The sequence below is a fragment of the Phalaenopsis equestris genome, unplaced genomic scaffold (genome assembly GCF_001263595.1).
Source record: "Phalaenopsis equestris unplaced genomic scaffold, ASM126359v1 Scaffold000134, whole genome shotgun sequence".
NCBI classification, from domain to species: Eukaryota; Viridiplantae; Streptophyta; class Magnoliopsida; order Asparagales; family Orchidaceae; genus Phalaenopsis; species Phalaenopsis equestris.
Window position 1 is genome coordinate 4,068,511 of NW_018164576.1, and position 18,888 is coordinate 4,087,398.

Sequence of the window (18,888 nt, forward strand, 5' to 3'; positions counted from 1 at the left end):
CTATATTTTCTTATTAATATATTGCCTTTTTTCATTCTTCAATATTTTCATTTTGCTCCTCAAATAAATATTGAAGTTTTGTCATTGTTTTGGATAACTAAGAAGGTGGAGATTTTCTTATGTGAAAATTGAGGCATGATGAATAATGACACGGCAAATGATGAGATTACTATTAAGAGTAAAGTGCCAAAATAGGTTGTCATATTTTAGTATCAGAGTTTATAAAAGTGTCAAAATAGTCCCGATTATATTAAAACCATGCTCTTATTTTAAAATTGAACTCTAATATTCTCCATAGGAAATGTTTGAGCTTCAATTTAAGTAATCTGAGGACTATTTTGACACCCATGTAAATTGTTAAGAGAATTATTTTAGCACTTTACTCTCGTAAATTATTTAGTAAAAATATCATTATTCATGAAAATCTAAATAGATAATTGTATTTTTCATAATTCTGAAACTATAAGAAAGATGCAAATATAATATTGAATATTTGTCTCAATTCAAAATATTTGATGCATTATTTTTTTTTAAATATAGGGTTTTTTTTTTCTTTTATTTCTCAAATGTTATATAGAAGGTTCTATCAGTAGTGGAAGCCAGAGAAAGGAATCTTGGCTTTGATTGGGCATGAATTGGACCATATGTATTAAGTGTAGTTGGTGGTGTCATGCATCTATTTCATCATTATTTTTTCTAAAAAATTAATTAAGAGCTTAAATTTAATATTGTTGAAATTATTTTAAAAATCATGCATATTTATTACAAAAATCATTTAACACATATATAAATATTATAAAAAATTTAATATAATAAAATGGTTAAAATACATCACCTCTCATATAACCAAAGCTATTAAGCAAAGACTTTGATTGTCATTAACTTAGCTTTCTATTTTTCTTTGATTGAATAATAAATGAGTAGGATTAAATTTAATAAATCATTAAACTAAAATTAGTTTCATATTTTATGGGCTGTGAAAGAAAACTATTTTCTTTTCATTTAAATGCAAATTATTATTTTTTAATTAAATAATGTGAAAGGGCTATGTAACCAAACTTTTGGTGTTGCAATTACTCCCCTACTTTTAGTTCTATTTGCATGCATCTACCATAAACCAAGTTATGAAAAAAATAGAAATTCAAGAAATAAAGACCACATTAAATACATTTTGATGTAAAATAAATATGGTAAAATTAAATTTGTCCCTTTGAAATGAAAAGATTGGCCGTGTCATAACTCTAGTTTGTTACACTGATGTGGAAAGCAACTAAATTGGACTTTAATATTGCAGCTAGAATTCAGATGAAGAGATATGTTCTGCAATGCAGCTTTTAAGTGCACTTTTCCTTCCCCAGTTTGATTTTTTTCCAATATTGCATTCTTTTCTTTTTTATATTGCATTGTTGACATCTAGAGTTTCTTCGTTATTTTTTTTCTTTAATGACTTGGAGATTGGCAGGAGAAACAGAATTTAAGATATTGCAGGATTTAATGTTCATTTTTGCTGATTGGAAAAGGAGAAAGAGATCTTTGTATGTAGGTGTGTAACGAGCCGAACACGAGCGAGCCAGACTCAGCTCGTGTTCGACTCGTTTATATTTTGAGCTCAAAAAGTGTGTTCATGTTCGGCTTGTTTGTTTAATGTGCCAAACATGAGCTATTCACGAATAAAGAGACATCTTAATAACCCTAATCACGTAGTTATAAGATGGTTAGACTTGGGGCAAGATTTAAAAATTATTGTTTATATTAAAACATCGGTTGAATCTAATTTAATAATTTTTATTTTATTTTCTTAATTAATACTTTTAATTGATTATAAATCTGTGTAGTCTTGTAGTGAAAATATATATAATTAATGACAAGTCAAAACTAGCCGAACACGAACGAACACATTTTTGTTTGTGTTCGACTCGTTAACTTAGCGAACGAGCCGAACACGAGCTGTTCGCGAATAACAAACCGTTTTGACAACCCTATTTATATGTCGCAATTGATCGAAGGAGCCGCAAGACAATAGGAGAATGATAGAAATTCCAGAGGTCATTGTTTGTCTAAGGCGAACCACTAATAATGTGCTTATTAAAGTTTGGGTGTAAGATACATGAACAATAATATTCGGTGCTAAGAGCATGTAAAAGCTAGTAAAAATTTTGGGCAGCATAAACATAAAAAATAAAATTTAGATGTTAAGACATAAATCCAGACGCAATGATAGCAACATATTACATTGCATCACTCATCTATAAATCATTTTCTATGGAATAAAGACCAGAGCAATAGCTTCACAAACCAGACCACTTTGTAGATTTTTTTTTTTTTGAGTATTTATATTTTATGGCCATGGATTGATTATTATGATCATATAGCTAAAATTATAAATGAGCCAAATTTGAGCAAAGAAGCATCATTAAACATGGCTAGTTAGCAAACTAAACAAAATATTGTTTGACAATTAACTTATCAAGCTGAACAGATAGTATTTACTACCATAAAATTTGCTTAACATTTATGTAATACACACCATCATTTATATATATATATATATATATATATATATATATATATATACACATATACACATGCATGTATAGATGCAATTAAGCCAATATCAAACAAGGCATTGTTTCTATTTAACTGATTAAACAAATTAAATTAATCAGAAGAGTTAAATATCAAACAGAACATGATAATACAAATGAGCTTTTTTAAATGGAAGCCCAACAATTTAAAACTTATATGGAATCCCAATCCTAAGCCTATACTATACATATATATGGAAAACTTTACATTCATACCACACAATTCTTACGCATTAACGTATACCACCTAAATTTTGATATTTATAGTTATAACACTTTGGTACTAAAAATCTATGCATGAAAATATATATTTCACTTCTAAAAAGCTAGCGAGTGAAATTTCTATCGTGATGTCACTGATTTGAGTGTTAAGTTTAGCTGTTAGATATGTAAATATATAAAAATTGTGTGGTATGTATGTGAATGCCCCAATATATATAATTAATGAAATTATTATAATTCAGCTGCCCATTCATGTAAGCGTCCAAGGCGGCAAGTTTGCACCTTGAACTTGTCTAGCTAATGCTTCATCCCAGTATCCAATCCATCAGTAATAATTGAAAGAAGTTAGCCAAAATCATTCCTTGCTTTTAAGTCATGACAATATGCTTCTAAAGAGAAAAAACTGGTGAAGACAGACAAAAAGATCCAAGTGTGCATATGGGATAACAAATTGTTTTAATATACCGAAAAAAATAAAATAGATTTTCTTGCAGAAAATTCTCAAGTATTTTGTAAAATGAACTCCCAATAGAAATTCTGAGAAGAATTTGAGAGAGAAAATTACAGTGGATTCATATCGGACTCAAATTCCTTCATGAACATGAGAAAATTGTGAAGAATTCTCTTCCCTTCTGTGGTGATGACGCTCTCTGGGTGAAACTGTACTCCCTGTTGATCATTAAGCATTATTAACTATGAAATATAGCAACAGGAAGTGGAAAAAAATTTATGAAAAATGAAAAAAAAAAATGTTAGTGTTTAGAGACTAGCAAATATATAAACGGGCAGTAACATTCCATCCAATTCCTATTTATTTACATATTTAACACATAAACTTACTTTTTTTACTTTTATACAACCCAAACCTTTAAAATCACATCAACAATATAACTATTTTAACTTTTAAAAGTGAAATACACGTTTTTATGCATGGGTAAGATAGCATGTACGTAATAAATACATAGCAATTAAGTGGTATGTATATAAATCTTCCATATATAAGATCAAATACCTTGTTATCATAGATAGAAAATCAGCAAAACACACGAATTCAGAAATTTGTTGTGAAGGTTATGAATGATAGCACTGGAGAATTGAAGTCCAGATAAATTTGCATGTTCTGGGCAATCTAGAATCAAGCACATGGAATGGCCCTACGAAGCTGACAACCAGCTCTTAGAATCTGCTCTTTACTTTGACAAAACACAAATTTCAAGAAGTTTTTTAAAGCCAATTTGACAATTTTCATCAAGTGGCAAGACTTGAATTAATACGGCAAGAAAAGTAAACATAGGACATTATGATATGGAGCCCCCAGCAATAGATTGGAGTCAGCATGAAATTAACGCATAGTCAAATCTGATGCATTATAATAATAAGGGTATAATAGTAAGAAAAAAACTAGTATTGGTAAAATTGTAATGGTATAATTACAGTAGATCCAGAATAAAATATACAATGCTCGGATTTTAGCTGCCCTAGCGGCTTTTGTGATTGGCTAGAAAGGCAACCACCACAACTTCAAGTACAGCTAGAATGGGATAGAAAACGCTAAAGAAAGGTCAACAAATGTAATTAAAGTACGGATTGGGTAAGAATATAATCATTTGTGACAAATGAAAGATCATGATGGCTCCTTACAATATATGTACATCTTTTATTTGCAAAGACAAAATTATGAGCATGTGAAGGGGCATTTGATAGCTGATCAGCTCCTTTGTCTGAACTGCAGTTTTTATCAAGATATTTTTTAGAGGCAATTTCATACAGATTACCCGAAACATTATTATTTACAAATCAACCACCCTCTTTCATCAACTTTTGAAATTCTCGCTCAAATATCAAAATTAATGGTAAAACCCAACTCATATTTTTCATGTTTATCAAATTCTCAATAATTTGAGAGCGGCACACGTAAATAGATCGATTCAGGGGTTTCACAAAATCACCTAGGTGGTAGACTTATAAATAGCAAGTGTTCCCGTGGAGCTACAGTTCATAATGTGAGGCGTGGCACACGTCATTGTAAATATGACAGTATTTATACATTATGAATCAGAATGTATATGTATATATATATATATATATATATATATTTGTGTGTGTCGCAAGCCGTGGCTTGTTGGTTGGCGGGATTCACTGTAAGTTCCCTCAGGTCCGTGGTGCGGGGTTTATGAATAGCTAGGCACATGGCGCGGGCTCTCATCATGGGGCCTTGGCAAGCCGTGGCTTGTTGGTTGGCGGGATTCACTGTAAGTTCCCTCAGGTCACAAGTTCGATCCCCCGTGGTGCGGGGCTCTTGAATAGTTAGGCACATGGCGCGGGCTCTCATCATGGGGCCTTGATGCGCATGAGAAATCAATATTTGAGTCTCTGTCAAATATCGATTTCCTTTTTTAAAAAAATTATATATATAAGATAAAATTAATATGAAAATAAAAATAACAAAAGAGATGGTTAAATTAAAGATCTTATTAGAATATTAATTAATTGCTAGTTTTAGCCAATTATTAGTTTCTATTTATTCTAAGTTATTAGTTTTGATTCTTTAATATTCATTTCCTTTTCTACTGTATTCTATTTTTAATTCTCACCTCTCTATCAGGTAACCAAGAAAATCAGGGAGGCAAAACAAGGATCGAATATTATGATCCAACACCACAATGAACTCGTTGCATTATAAACGAAATGTGACCTATATTATGACTACACTTAGGAATCTCCAACAGGCCTATCTCTCTTCTAGAGAATTGTAGAAAAAGACTGCATGTTCTAATTTTTTACAGGATTCAAAAAAGATCTTGACGAAATCCGGGGTCATATCCTTAGAAGAGATCCTCTTCCTTCTGCACGTGTTTCTTTCACTAAAATTCGTCGTGAAGAGAGTCAGAGAATTGTCATGCCTGGTAATTCCATTCCTTCTGCCAAAGTATCAGCCTTGGTCTCTAATAGTGCTCAAACCCGAGCCGGTCACCCCACGTATGATTACTGTCACAAATCCGATCACACTCGTGATAAATGTTGGAAGCTGGCAGGAAACCCACATACAAACCATCGGCCAAATCATTCACTGCAAAGGGTCTAGTTGCAGCTTCTGAATCCAACACAATACAATCGATCTCTACCCATAACAACATGGAATCTACCAATTCTCTTAAAAGTTAAATGGAACACTTAATCAAGTTGTTTGGATCCAGCCAGATACCTTTCGGCTAGTTGACCTCCCACGTTTGTCAAGATACCCCTATGACAGTCACTTCTTTTGCCCTTTCTAGTCCATTGATCATTGATTCACATGCCACAAACTACATGACTAGAAGCTCTCAAGTCTTCTCAACATAATATCCTCGCACAGAAAAAGATACTATTAAAATTGCTGACGTGACTCAAAGTTTCATTGCTGATAAAGGGTATGTTGTTTTAACATGTCCTAACTCTGGAATCTGTGTTACATGTACATCTGTTGAAGTGTAAAATTTTATCTGTCAGTAAGTTGACATGACATTGATTACATTACTCATTTTTCCTTTGATGTCAATGTCTTTCAGGATCGTCTTTCAAAAAGAATGATTAGAATTGCTAAACGGGTTGGCAAGATTCTACTTCTTCCAAGAAAAAACACAGAGAACAAGGACACCCCACCCAGTAGTTGCAATTTATTTGTCCACTAAATGTCTTATTATGCTGTTACACTGTCGTTTAAGTCATCCTAATTTTCAGTATATAAAACAATTGTATTTTTGATGTTTATTAATAAAAATCATTCTAATTTTAAATGTGAACATGTCAATCCACAATTACACACCTTCCGCTTCTTTCTCTTTTATTCACAATAACTTATGGGGACTCTCTCACACTCCTATCTACACTAATAAACGATAGTTTCTTACTTTGATTGATAATCACACTCGAATGACATGTGCTTATATTTTAAAAGATAAATTTGAAGTTATTGTCACTTTCAAAAAACTTCCACCCCTATATTTCGACACTTTTATTCAAATTCTTCAGACTGACAATGGCGATGAATTTTTTAACTCTATATTAAGAGAATTCTTAGTAAGGGCATCCTCTATCATAGCTCATGTACCAACACTCAACAAAATGAGGTAACCAAGAGAAAATCGATATCTCCTCAAGGTTAATTGCTTCATATATTTAACTCTAATATCCCAAAACATTTCTGGAATGATGTTCTTACTTCAATTTTTTTTCATCAATAGAGTTCCTAAAAAATTCACAACTTCTATACCCCTTTCTCCGTCCTGAGATCGCGTTTTCCTAACAATAGGGTATTCTCCACTTTAGAACCCAAAATTTATGGGTGCACAGCCTTTATTCGGAACACAACCCTGACTTAGAGTAAACTTGATCCTAGGTCCATAAAATGTGTTTTCAACGGATACTCTGCCACTCAAAAGGGGTATCAATATCTTGACCCAATCACAAATAAGGTATATGTAAGTGTCGATGTCTCCTTTTTTTTAAAGTGTTCCCTACTTTCCTAACTCGGCTTCCAGTGAGGGAGAGCTAGAGCTCTTGGACACTGTTCCTTACCCTACTCCTGTGGATGTTCCCCCAATGTCAACTACCTTCGAGAAGTCTTTTGTTCCTTTGGTTCCACAAACTTCCCCCACCATCAAAAATCCCTTTGTCCTTTGGTTTCACTGGCACATCCTCTCACTCTCTGCGACTACACTCGACACACTTGTTCTGATACACCTACTTTGGAGCTCGTTAACCCTTTGTTGGACCCTGAATCCCTTCCAGAAGACATCCCCAGCACTGATCCTACTCCAAATAAGGAAGTCAATTTCTCTAGTAAGCTACGCAATCAGACATGTTCTCTCTATCTTGTGGAAAACTATGTTTCTTATCACAGAGCATTTACTACGGTCCTGAGCAATCATCAGCTTCCATCGACTATTGAGTTTGTCATAGTAAACCCAACCTGGAAAGCTGCCGTCATTGAGGAGATGAATGTCCTTCAGCGAAACCATACTTGGAACATTGTTGATCTTCCTCAAGAAAGCAATTGAGATACTGATGAATTTTTAGCATCAAGTTTAAATCTAATGAATCATTTGAAAGCAACAAGTCGCAGTTGGTCGCCAAAGGGTACTCACAGAACTGCAGAGTTGACTATGAGGAGACTTTTGCTCCAAATTATAAATTAAACACCATTCGGGTCTTTTTATCCCTTACAGTGAATTTGGATTAGCCCTTATTCCAGCTTGATATCAAGAATCCATTCCTGAAGGAAAATCTTACAAATGAGGTATATACGGCTCTTCCTCCAAACTTTGACTCCATTGCCTCCCAGGGGCAAGTATGTAAGTTACAAAAATCTCTCTATGGATTGAAGCAATCACCACAGGCATGATTTGGGAAGTTCACAAAAGTGGTGGTAGGTCATGGATTCACTTGGGTTCAATCCGGCACACTCTTCTTCCGACATTCCTCCAGCTATCAAGTAGCTATCATTATCGTCAATATTGACAATATTGTTCTCACGTGTAATGATCTACCAGCATTGGAGTCTTTAAAAAGCATTCTTGTTGCTTCCTTTGAAATAAAGAACTTGAAATCTATCTGGTACTTCTTAGGCATGGAATTTGCTCGGATGCCAGGGTATTTGCATGTCTCAATGAAAATATGTGATTGACCTTTTGACAGAGAACAATCTTCTCTTGTGCAAACCAATGATTGTCCCGATAGATCTCAATGAAAAACTTATTAATGTTCTCAATGTAGTTCATGTAAACAACTCACTGCCAGTACCTTGTGGGGAAACCCATCTACCTTGCCCATACATGCCCTGACATTTGTCACGCAGTTGGGACAGTCAGTCAATTCATGCATTATTCATATGAGCATCATCTCCAAGTTATCCATCTGATCTTCCACTATTTAAAAGACACACCGGGCTCAGGTTTGTTTTTTTACGTCATACCCCTCATTTTATTACAGTTTATACAGACACGAATTGAGCGAGCTCCGTCGATGTACCTCGAGATACTGCTCATTTGTGTGGGGAAACATAGTCACGTGAAATAGCATGAAACTGTCTGTAGTTACTCGGATTAGTGTGAAACCCGAATTTAGATTCACGCCTCTGGTAATTTGTGAAACTTTCTGGTTACGCATCATGCTCTACGAACTACGTATAACCATCTCAGCTCTCCTACAGTTGTTATGTGATAATAGAGCGACCATTAGCATTGCTCACAACTCAGTCCAGCAAGATCACATCAAGCAAGTTGAGATCACATCAACTACGTATGATCACATCATGCTCCACGAACTACGTATGACAGTCTCCGCTCTCCTACAATTGTTATGTGATAATGGGGAAATCATTAGCATTGCTCGCAACCCAGTCCAGCATGATCACATCAAGCAAGTTGAGATTGACCGACATTTTATTAAGGAAAATCTTGAGTGTGACGAAATTTGTATCTCGTTTGTGTCATCCAGTGGTCAACTGACATATATTCTCATAAAGAATCTTCATCGGCTCCTGTTCGACGATTTTAAATCCAAGTTGAACCTGGCTAACATCTACATTTCAGCTAGATGGGGAGTATTAGAATATTCATTAATGACTAGTTTTAGTCATTATTAATTCCTAGTTATTTTGAGTTATTAGCTTGGATTCTTTATTATTTCTTACCTTTTCTACCATATCATGTTTTTATTTCTTAGATCCTTTAATGGGTACTTATAAACGTCTTTGCATCAATAAGTTTTACCCTGGTTCTACTCTAACAAATCTCATTCCCTCAACCACTTAAAATTCAAAATACCACAATTGATTTTCTAAGTCTAATGTATTAGGATAAAATAAAACTAGTGTTCTTAACAGTCATCATCACCATCATAAATCATGTCTATTTCCTTTCATCAATATCTTCTTCATCAACCTCATCACTTCATGCTCAATTACAACAATGTTAAACCTATATGAAAGATTTATACCCTTTATCTCTATAGATTGTTCTTGAATATTCTAGTTTCTGTCATAAACAACAGTGGCTTTTGTAACAGTACTCCACGTGCGGATATTGTACATGATACAAAAAAAGTTTTGAGAGGTTTTTATGGGATGAATTCAATAAAGTTGTTGTCCATTGCTTCAGACCAACATAATACATGAAAATCCCTCCATGGCACTCACTCAATTGAGACAAAACACCATCATTGCCAAGAAGCCTTTGAAAGCAATCCCATAAGTGGAAAACCTGCTCAAAATTTCCTCATTGATCATTACATTGTCACTCCATGATAACATTCATCTATATTAAAAAATATAAAACTTGGAATTTTCGTAGAGGCAATTAAGGTCGCTCGGTTGATAGAGAAGTGAGATCGACAACAATAAAGAGCAACCCAACCTTATGATGATTCCCAATCCCACAACTGATGGACTGGGCCCACATCCGACACAAAGGGTGAACCTTAATGGGAAATTAAACAACTTTCATCAAATCACCAAGCACACAAAGGGGTTATATTACTAATATTAAAAAAAGTACATCCTGGACCAACACTACTGAGTGTCTCCAACTCTTTATATATGAAGATGATCAATCCCAACTATCAATGAGGATTGGACAACATTTAAAACAAAAAATTTAGAAAAAACAACATAAATCTCCTCCCATGTCATTGAGAACCAAACGCCCTCAAACTAATAGGGTTGAGGAACCAAAATATAACTCATAACTTCATCGATCATGCCATTGTCACATAATACAATCTCCTAGCTCAAGACAACAAGTTCTAAGTCATGGTAGCCAAATTAGAGAAGATTGATTGTGTCATGCTGTAAATGACTCGCCATCAGAATCCAATGCCAGTGTCAAAAAAACTTCCATGTTCATTTGCAAGCCAACTAGCCTTGGCTGTGTCTGGACATGAGATTCTCAACTTCATCAAGACGTACTACACGTGACAGGACAATGATGCAATTGAATTATAATTTTTTTTTCACGCATGATCTTTTAAGAAATTAAATAATAGTAAGATATGAATAGTTAAAACCATGTAGTGTGTTATGACTGATGCCAATGATAATTGACATTAGTCCAGTCTTCGAAATATTGATTTTGACTTTATTTCATAAACATAGAATTAAAATCATAAATTCTTCTCTCTTTACAACTCCTTGTGCATTCATGTTAAACAGTTTATCGCACAACTCTAATAGTTTCTTGATCATGAAGTTATTTTAGATGATAAAATCGTATTCAGTATTGATGGATTCCATAGAGATATGTTACGCTATTGCGATAAATTCATATGTGATAATTCTACATTATTTTACTAAAAAATATATAGTTCTGCTCTAATTGTAAGCATTTTTTTAATTCAGGAAAATTTGATGCAAGTTGACATTCTGACTAATAGTGATTTTTTTTTTTTTTTTTCCTTTTGACTTAATCTTGGACCTTTGGTTGAGTTATGAATGAAGTCACCATTGTTGGATTGTAATTAAGGTTGTTGGGTTATTTTTTATGCTGTTTGGTTATTGTAAATAGGCTAGAAAGCTTCAATGAATATATTCTTTGTTTGTTCTTGGTAGTCCAATAAAAAATTAAAGAACCCTACTTCTTTGCTATCTAAGTTGTGTTTGCTCACTTCTTGATAGCTACATCGTCAATCATAATTTTGTTCATGTAGCTTTTCCACAATATCCCTTCAAATCATAAAAAGGCTTCTATAATAGCTTAAGAAGCATTTCTTGTTTCGCGATTTCAGCCCTCCGATCCCCGGATTTCAGCCGCCGACGCCGCCAGGACCATCGGACAATGTCTTTTGTCTGGTCCTTCAACCAAAAAAGGCATGGCGAGTAACCCACGCCCATTCCAAATTCCCTGAGGCAGAAGAAACAAGGGATCAGACTCATTTTGTACGATCAGGCCTTGGAGAGCTGAACAAAGGAGCATAGGAGGATCCCGAGAGCTTTGAGAAAGAAATCCTTAATCTTCCTCAAGGAGTAGTCCAGGGAAGTCAAGTCCTTCATCTTCTTCTTCTTTTCTTCCTGTTTCTCTTTATCTCCAAGGTCTTCTTCTTCCTCTCAGGAAACTCTTTGTGTGTTGAGCCTAGGAAAGCTTCTTTTGAGTTTTAGAGAAGGAAAAAACACCGACGAATTCGTCATCCTCTCCATGAGGAGAGCTTCTTCACTACTTTGGAGAAGAAATCTGATTTTGTCATCCTCTCCGAAGAGGAGAGCTTCTTCCCCGCCTCGGAGAAGGAGCGGCTTCTTCATACTCATCTCAGAAGTAGCTTGGACAAGCCCAAAGAACGCATCATCAACGACCGCGCCGGTGAAATTTCTCAAACTCTCGCACTTTCATCCTTAGAGCCCCCTAGGTCTGGATGTTAGAGAAGTTAGGTTGAAATTTTTGTGTGCTAGATCAAAACCTACCATTTTTTTTCTTTCTTGGTCCAAAACTAGAAAGTAGGGGTTGTACTAATCTCGTTGTTTGTCTCAGTGGTTTCATCCGGATGAACCTTCGAAACCCACCAATCGAGAAGACGAAGATACACTTCGATATTTGTGCTCTCGGTCACGAAAATTTTTTTCATGGGGAATCCCCCACTTTATGTGGTGCAAACGAAGATGGGCGTCTTGTTGCTTCGCGCAATAAGCCGTTGTCCATCACTCACCCTAGGTTTCCTGTGAGTTTGCTGAGACAAGCATGATTCATTGTCGGGTCTAATCGGGTCTCATATCGCATGTTTTTGCATTTCCTTTGTGTGCACCACATGATTTTAAAAATATGCATTAAAAATGTATGGTTTTGTATGTGTGGCCGGTCAACAGCACATTCCAGCCAAATTGAACATCTTCGGCCCATTCGAACAATCGGTCGCCACCGGCCCAATCATATCGATCGACCGCTCACTCTAGCTCGATCGACCATCTTCGTCAATCGACTGCACACTCTAGCCCAATCGACCATCCTTCATCGATCGGTCGCACACTCCGGTCCAATCGAACGTTTTCGGTCCATTGATCGATCGCCTGCCACCGGCCCAGTCGTATCAATTGACCATCCTTCGTCGATCGGTCGCATGCTCCGACCCGATCAACCATCTTCAACCCACTCGACTGATCGACTACCACCAGTCCGGTTGATAGGTCAATCATTTACCCATGACACATTTGTGCATGCTTTCTTCACATTGTCTGCATTAGCACATCTACACTCGCACCCTGTCGTGCACTTGTGAGTGTGTCCTCACACGCTCGAAGTGAGTATTTGTGCCTCTCATTAGCACAATTCTATGCACTTGCTTTGTGACATCCTTATGTCACTTCACATCACATCACGCGTGTTCACATTTGCACTATCTACTCTTTCATGTTTGTTTTGCATAGCACCCCGTATGTTCATGGCTTGCATGCTGGAGGTTTTCCCGAGTCACTGCTCCTCGCACTCTTTCAATTCCTATGGAACTATTTCAGACTATCGTCGGTATTTTCTCGAGTCACTGCTCTCACACACTCGCCTTCGACATTCACGTCCTTTCAGAGACGACATGCACATCAAGCCTATCTGGTACGTGATTCTGCCTATTGAGAATTATATCACCGCTTTTCCTATGGTATCACTTATACTTACCATATGTATGCCATATCATTTTACTTGGCACGGATCATGCTCCAAAGGCCTCTAAATCCTCTGAATATATGATGCCTGTCTGCTTGAGCACATGGCTACCACCTAATATGGATCACGCTCCAAATGCCTCTAAATCCATTCGATGTGCAAGTCGTGTCGCCTATGGCACTACCGCAGTATGTCATATGTGTGTCATATGTCTTGAGTTTTGCATTTGCATTTTTGAACTGTCGGCGCATTCGTTATGGGTATATGCCACCATATGCTTATAATGAATGTTTGATATCCTAAGATTACCTCTACCTTGCTAGAGTGATCACCACGTACTGGACCACTTCGCAACTGCATGTGCATTCACGATTTTCTCATTGATGAAGCTGGCTCGTTAGCTGAGTGACCCGTTGTTGATCACGATGTGTTATCAGCTATCACACCGTGATTAGCACGTGTACATTATGCTAAGATTCAAAGGGGTCTAATAGATGTCACTTAAGCTTTTCCTTCTTGGGATATATTTTAAAGTAAAAAAAAAAAATCTATATTTTTATTAATTTAATGCATCATATTTTCAACACCTATTTTAAAACTATTTACAAGACTTAATTTAGACCATATATAAGGTCAACCTTTTTAAAGCCTATGTTTATACAAAAATTGCATTTAGTGACACCCCTTAGAATCCTTGGATCATTAGGATGGGGTCGGGGATGGTGATCCCGCAGAAACATACACCAGCCTTTTACCAACACCTACACTGCAAACACTTAGATGTTGTGACTATGACACTATACACTAGATATTGTGTTAGGCTAAGACTAGAGTGCTAGATAGTTTTTTGATGTTATGACTATAGTTCTCTACTGGTTTGGTTGCCCTAGTCAGAATCATTTTCTTGTCTTTTTTTTTTGTTTATTGGGTGTAAGACTTGCACACTGGTATGTTAAGGGCGGCTTTCTTACAATGAGTCATGTCCAACAAGGAGGAGCTTATAATAATTCACAATGACGCATTTTCTGCAGATACTGCTTGGCTCTCCTCCCACCAAACATGGTTAACTAAATTACTTGCATGTAGAAAGTTTTTACACTAACATGATTTTTGTACGGGTCGAGTCTTTTTTACTTTTCTCATATACTTTTTAAAGTTCTTAAAAGATTTTGTATTAGAAATAAAGTACGGGCAAATGTTCAGTGGCGCTAGGGGGTGGAACCATGTGACGAGGATCAGGAGTTTTTTACTCGTGTCTCGTATCTTAATTTTAAATCTCATTCATGTATAGAATTAGGATTGGATGTGTATATGCGATGTTTGGCCACCTTTTTATTTTCTTGGATATGTTGCTGACCCAATGAAACCCTGTCTTTTCTTGTTCTTTTAATTTGACTGGTTTTACATTTCTACAGTGTGACTGACTTGGCTTACAGTCTGAGAATCCTGTGAATATCACTTAGGCTCTCAAAGGACCTAATATTATAAAATTTCTACAAAAATCCTAATATGAGATGAAGACTAATCAAAATTTAGAATTAAATACTTTAAAATTTTCACAATCAGTACTTACTTACTGCAAGGCCTTCGGACCGGATTTTAAACGAATTGTATTGCATGGCTCTCACCGAAGGCAAACTAATAAGGCCTCCACATTATGATTGATTAGCTCACTAGATCCTTTACATGTCCCGAGGAGAAGCCCCGTGCTTCTTCAACCCGCCTGACCAAGCATAAAATTTATACTTAGGTGGTTGTCTAGTGTGCTTAGAATATTAGAGGTTTCCCTAATCCAGAAGAGGAGTAAGTACTTTAAGAGAGTGTTCCGGCTTCGTAGCCATATACCTTTTTCCACTAGCGGTTTCCTCTCCACTTAGGCAGATATAAGTCCCACCTCTATTTTCCATCTACATAAAATCATGGAATTTAGAGTTTCCTTCTCTTCACCTTAGAGCTACCAAAGTCTCCTTGGATGATGCAATTCATGAATTGTTGACAAGGGTTCTCCATTTGTGTTGGTACAACTACATTCACGACCAGGTAAACTTAGGGTCTTAATAGTTTGGGATGACAGATATGTGGTATTCTGACTCGGCTATCTTTACCCGATTAGGACTACTCTGCCCTCCTTTGCTTGCCCAAATTGAGCTCTATAGCTCCTTTGACGCTTCATTGACGTCCTCTCGTAATCCACGATTGCAGATAGGCCGCCGCCCATTTAAGATACAGTGATTCACCCTCAACTCTTATAATCCGGCTAAGCCTTGGAAGCATAGTGTGGACTCTACGAGTCGACGTAGTTATTTCATAAGTATCATTATTTGATGAGTCGTTACCCATTTGGGATAGTGAGAGATTCACCTTCTGCCCTATGACTTAGTGAGAGCTCTGAAGGCATTAGGCTGCTCCTATGAGATAACTATTATTTGTACTATCACTAGTCATCACTTGAATGTAAGCAAGACTTCTTTAATTGAGAGTATTCTTGTGCATTCCATAAAATGCAATTAACCAAACGAGATACGTCCCTTTGGGAGCTGGTCTTGACCCCAGACAAAAACATTCTTTTTGGTTCTCTGGTTACATGGGTAGTTTATGTAAATTTTCATTCATAGATATTCGATTCAAGGTGTCCTAATCTGATCATGTTTGGACGTACACCCTTGACCTATAGCATGAGGTTTACCTCACATAAGCTTTCCAGGTTCTTTTCAAATTTATCTGTCAAGTCTCCGTCTTAATTCTTTCATTTCTGGCCCCTCCTCTGCTTTGAATCATTCATGCGATTCAAGTGAGAGGGCTAGTTGGGAAAGGGAATCCTAAGATGAGCACTAGACAAGCTGGCGACTCCGATTTACAAAAAAAAATTGAAACACTACGTAGCAAGTTTTTCCTCACTCTTTTCTTCTAAATAATTTGTTATTTATCTTGAGATTATTATTGATATTAGTCAAACTTATAACAATAGGGTTTCACTTTGAGGTAAGAATCTTAATAAACCTTTATTGTTTGGTGGTTTCAATTTATTCACTAAATTTATAGACTGTAAGTGATCATTGAATTATTATTAGTTGCAGATTTTTCATATTTTTTGGTTTATATCAAAAGATCGCAACTTTTAATTTTAAAACTTGATTTTTGGAACCATGAACTTTAAATTTGATCATTGAGATTTTATCTTTTATATCATCTAGTTGAATTAGGAATCATACACCTCAAGACATCCAACACCACTCAACCTTCTTGAGCTTCTCAATTTTTAGAGGTTTTGGGAGGGAGGGAGGGAGGGCGCGTGTGACAAAATAAGAGGAGACCATGTAGGTTAGAGAGGAAACAATAAGCAAATAGGTAAGAGAGAGCAGCAGGCAAGACTTCAAGGAAGAGAAATATCATTTGATTGATGATAAGAAAAGAGCTGCAAAAACCTTTATTTATAGCCATAAGAAGTCAATAGAAAAACTGAATATGTAAATAGATTATATGATAACTATTGGACCCTATTTAAGCCCTCGATACATGGATAGAGCTTTAAATTATCCTAAAGCCTTCCTTTGAACAAGACCTGCCCAGCCATGCATGGATAAACGGGATATCTTGACTTTCTTCATCCTGCTTTCTCTTGACACCAAACTAGCTGAAGAGATTTCAAAATCCAATTTGTTTCTTCTTGCCTTGGCCAGACTCCTAAAATTTAATGGTGCAACTTGCAATTAAGTCCTCTTCAACTCAAGCACCCCTACATATTTAGATCCATAGGATTTTCTTTTTGCATGTTCAGATCCTTCTGCTGAATCTGAGTTGGGTTTTGGATTGAGCTTGAATTTGGCTTGGCATACTTTAATGTTGAAGCCTCCTGGAGAAATGTCCCAGGAAAGATGTGCGATGCAAAATTTGTAAACTATAACTCTTTTACTCATAATTAACACTGGCTAAAGCTTAAAGGTGCAATCATCATGAAGGACGCATCCACCACTTGCCTTTGCTGATACAAAGCAAAGTCATTGTCAGACAAGATGGCCCCAGTTTCTATATTCTTTTGTAACTTTTAACATTTCCTAATCTTATAGTTAAAATAGCATGGCTTGACCAGGAAATTCAAAGAAGGTAGCATGGAATGCAGCAAATTCACCATACGCCATGAGGTGGTTTTTAAGGAAATTTACATTCTGCTTTCATCATATGCCAATAGGATATTGTTTTAAATTGATGAATAAAAAAGTGTATTTCACTTTAAAAAAGTTAGGAATGTGATATTTTTGAAGTAATAATAATGATTTGAGTGTTATGTATGTAAATATCAAAGTTTAGGTGTTAAAACATGTAAAGATATAAGATGCCCGTAAGCGTCCCATTAATTTTATAGGAAATTTATCTTCCTACAGCAAGGGTAGTAAGCACTATAAATAATACGAAAATGATTACAGAACCTGGATGTGCTTATATTTTTTGTGTCTAGCAGCCATAATCAGTCCATCTTCAGTACATGCTGTAATCTCCAAAATGCCATCAGGAAAACTATCATTGTCAATCACAAGGATATAATATCTAGCAGCACTAAAAGTGCTGAAAAAAAGAAAAGATTAGATGTCAATAAAATGACATAATTATTCACAAATAAAATGCTAATATATAAACTATATAAAAATTGGGCTCAACAAATAACATAACATTGTAGAAAAGCAATAAAAGAAAAAAAAAAACAAAAGAAAAGCATGTAAAAGGAACAATTAGAGTAAAACCATTACTTCGGCGAGACAGAGAATCAATTATGCTCTGGTTTCTCATCATAATAAACAAACGAACCTTTACCATGTACAAAACCATAAGGAGATCGCACAAATTTCCCTGCAGATCAATAGCAAGATTAAATATTGCGTCATTTCCAAAATGGAGCATGAATTAACAAATATCCATACCTCCAAAGGCCTCTCCAATGCACTGCAAGCCCATACAAACTCCTGTTGACCTCAATTTTTCGTGAGGTTTAGTCTTCCGCTTAGGGTTTAGGATCTAGCCTTAGGAATCTTCCTTCGACTATCTTAGAACCTTAGAAGTGGGACCCGCATCGTTTTAGTTCAACCCGCTTCCGTCCCCTTCTGGGGTTTCGCGTGTGTGGTATCAACTTCTAGCACTTAGAAGGGCGAAACCAACAAGAGGAAACCCAAAAGGGATTCCCTATAGGACCTTCCTGAGCCTTAGGGTGGCCTTTTGCACAATTCGCACTCCCGCGCGCACAAGCTTCGCAATTCGGAGAGTCGATACGTCCGATCGCCGCAATTCGCATTGCCTGCATTGTTACTTGTCGAATGCTCAATTAAACCTTTTGGGACAATCGATCGCGGGTCGAAATTTTGTAAAATTTGAGTTTCGGCGCGTTTTTGACCCGATTGTCGACGACGTCGTCCGAGCGACCCCGGATGACGAAATGGACTGCGCCAACGCGCCCGGAACGTCGATTTTGC

General features: G+C 36.2%; 1 protein-coding gene across 1 annotated transcript in view; it reads right to left on the bottom strand.

Moving 5' to 3' along the window:
* Positions 1 to 3,229: 3,229 nt before the first annotated feature.
* LOC110021351 (anthranilate synthase beta subunit 1, chloroplastic-like) overlaps positions 3,230 to 18,888 on the bottom strand; it is a 35,365-nt gene continuing 19,706 nt past the window's right edge. Inside the window, exons 2-3 of the mRNA XM_020719808.1 lie at positions 17,854 to 17,989; positions 3,230 to 3,476 (exon numbers count right to left, since the gene is read on the bottom strand). Of these exons, the coding sequence (XP_020575467.1) occupies positions 3,369 to 3,476; positions 17,854 to 17,989 (244 nt within the window). The 3' untranslated portion in view covers positions 3,230 to 3,368. The remainder of the gene's footprint in view (positions 3,477 to 17,853; positions 17,990 to 18,888) is intronic.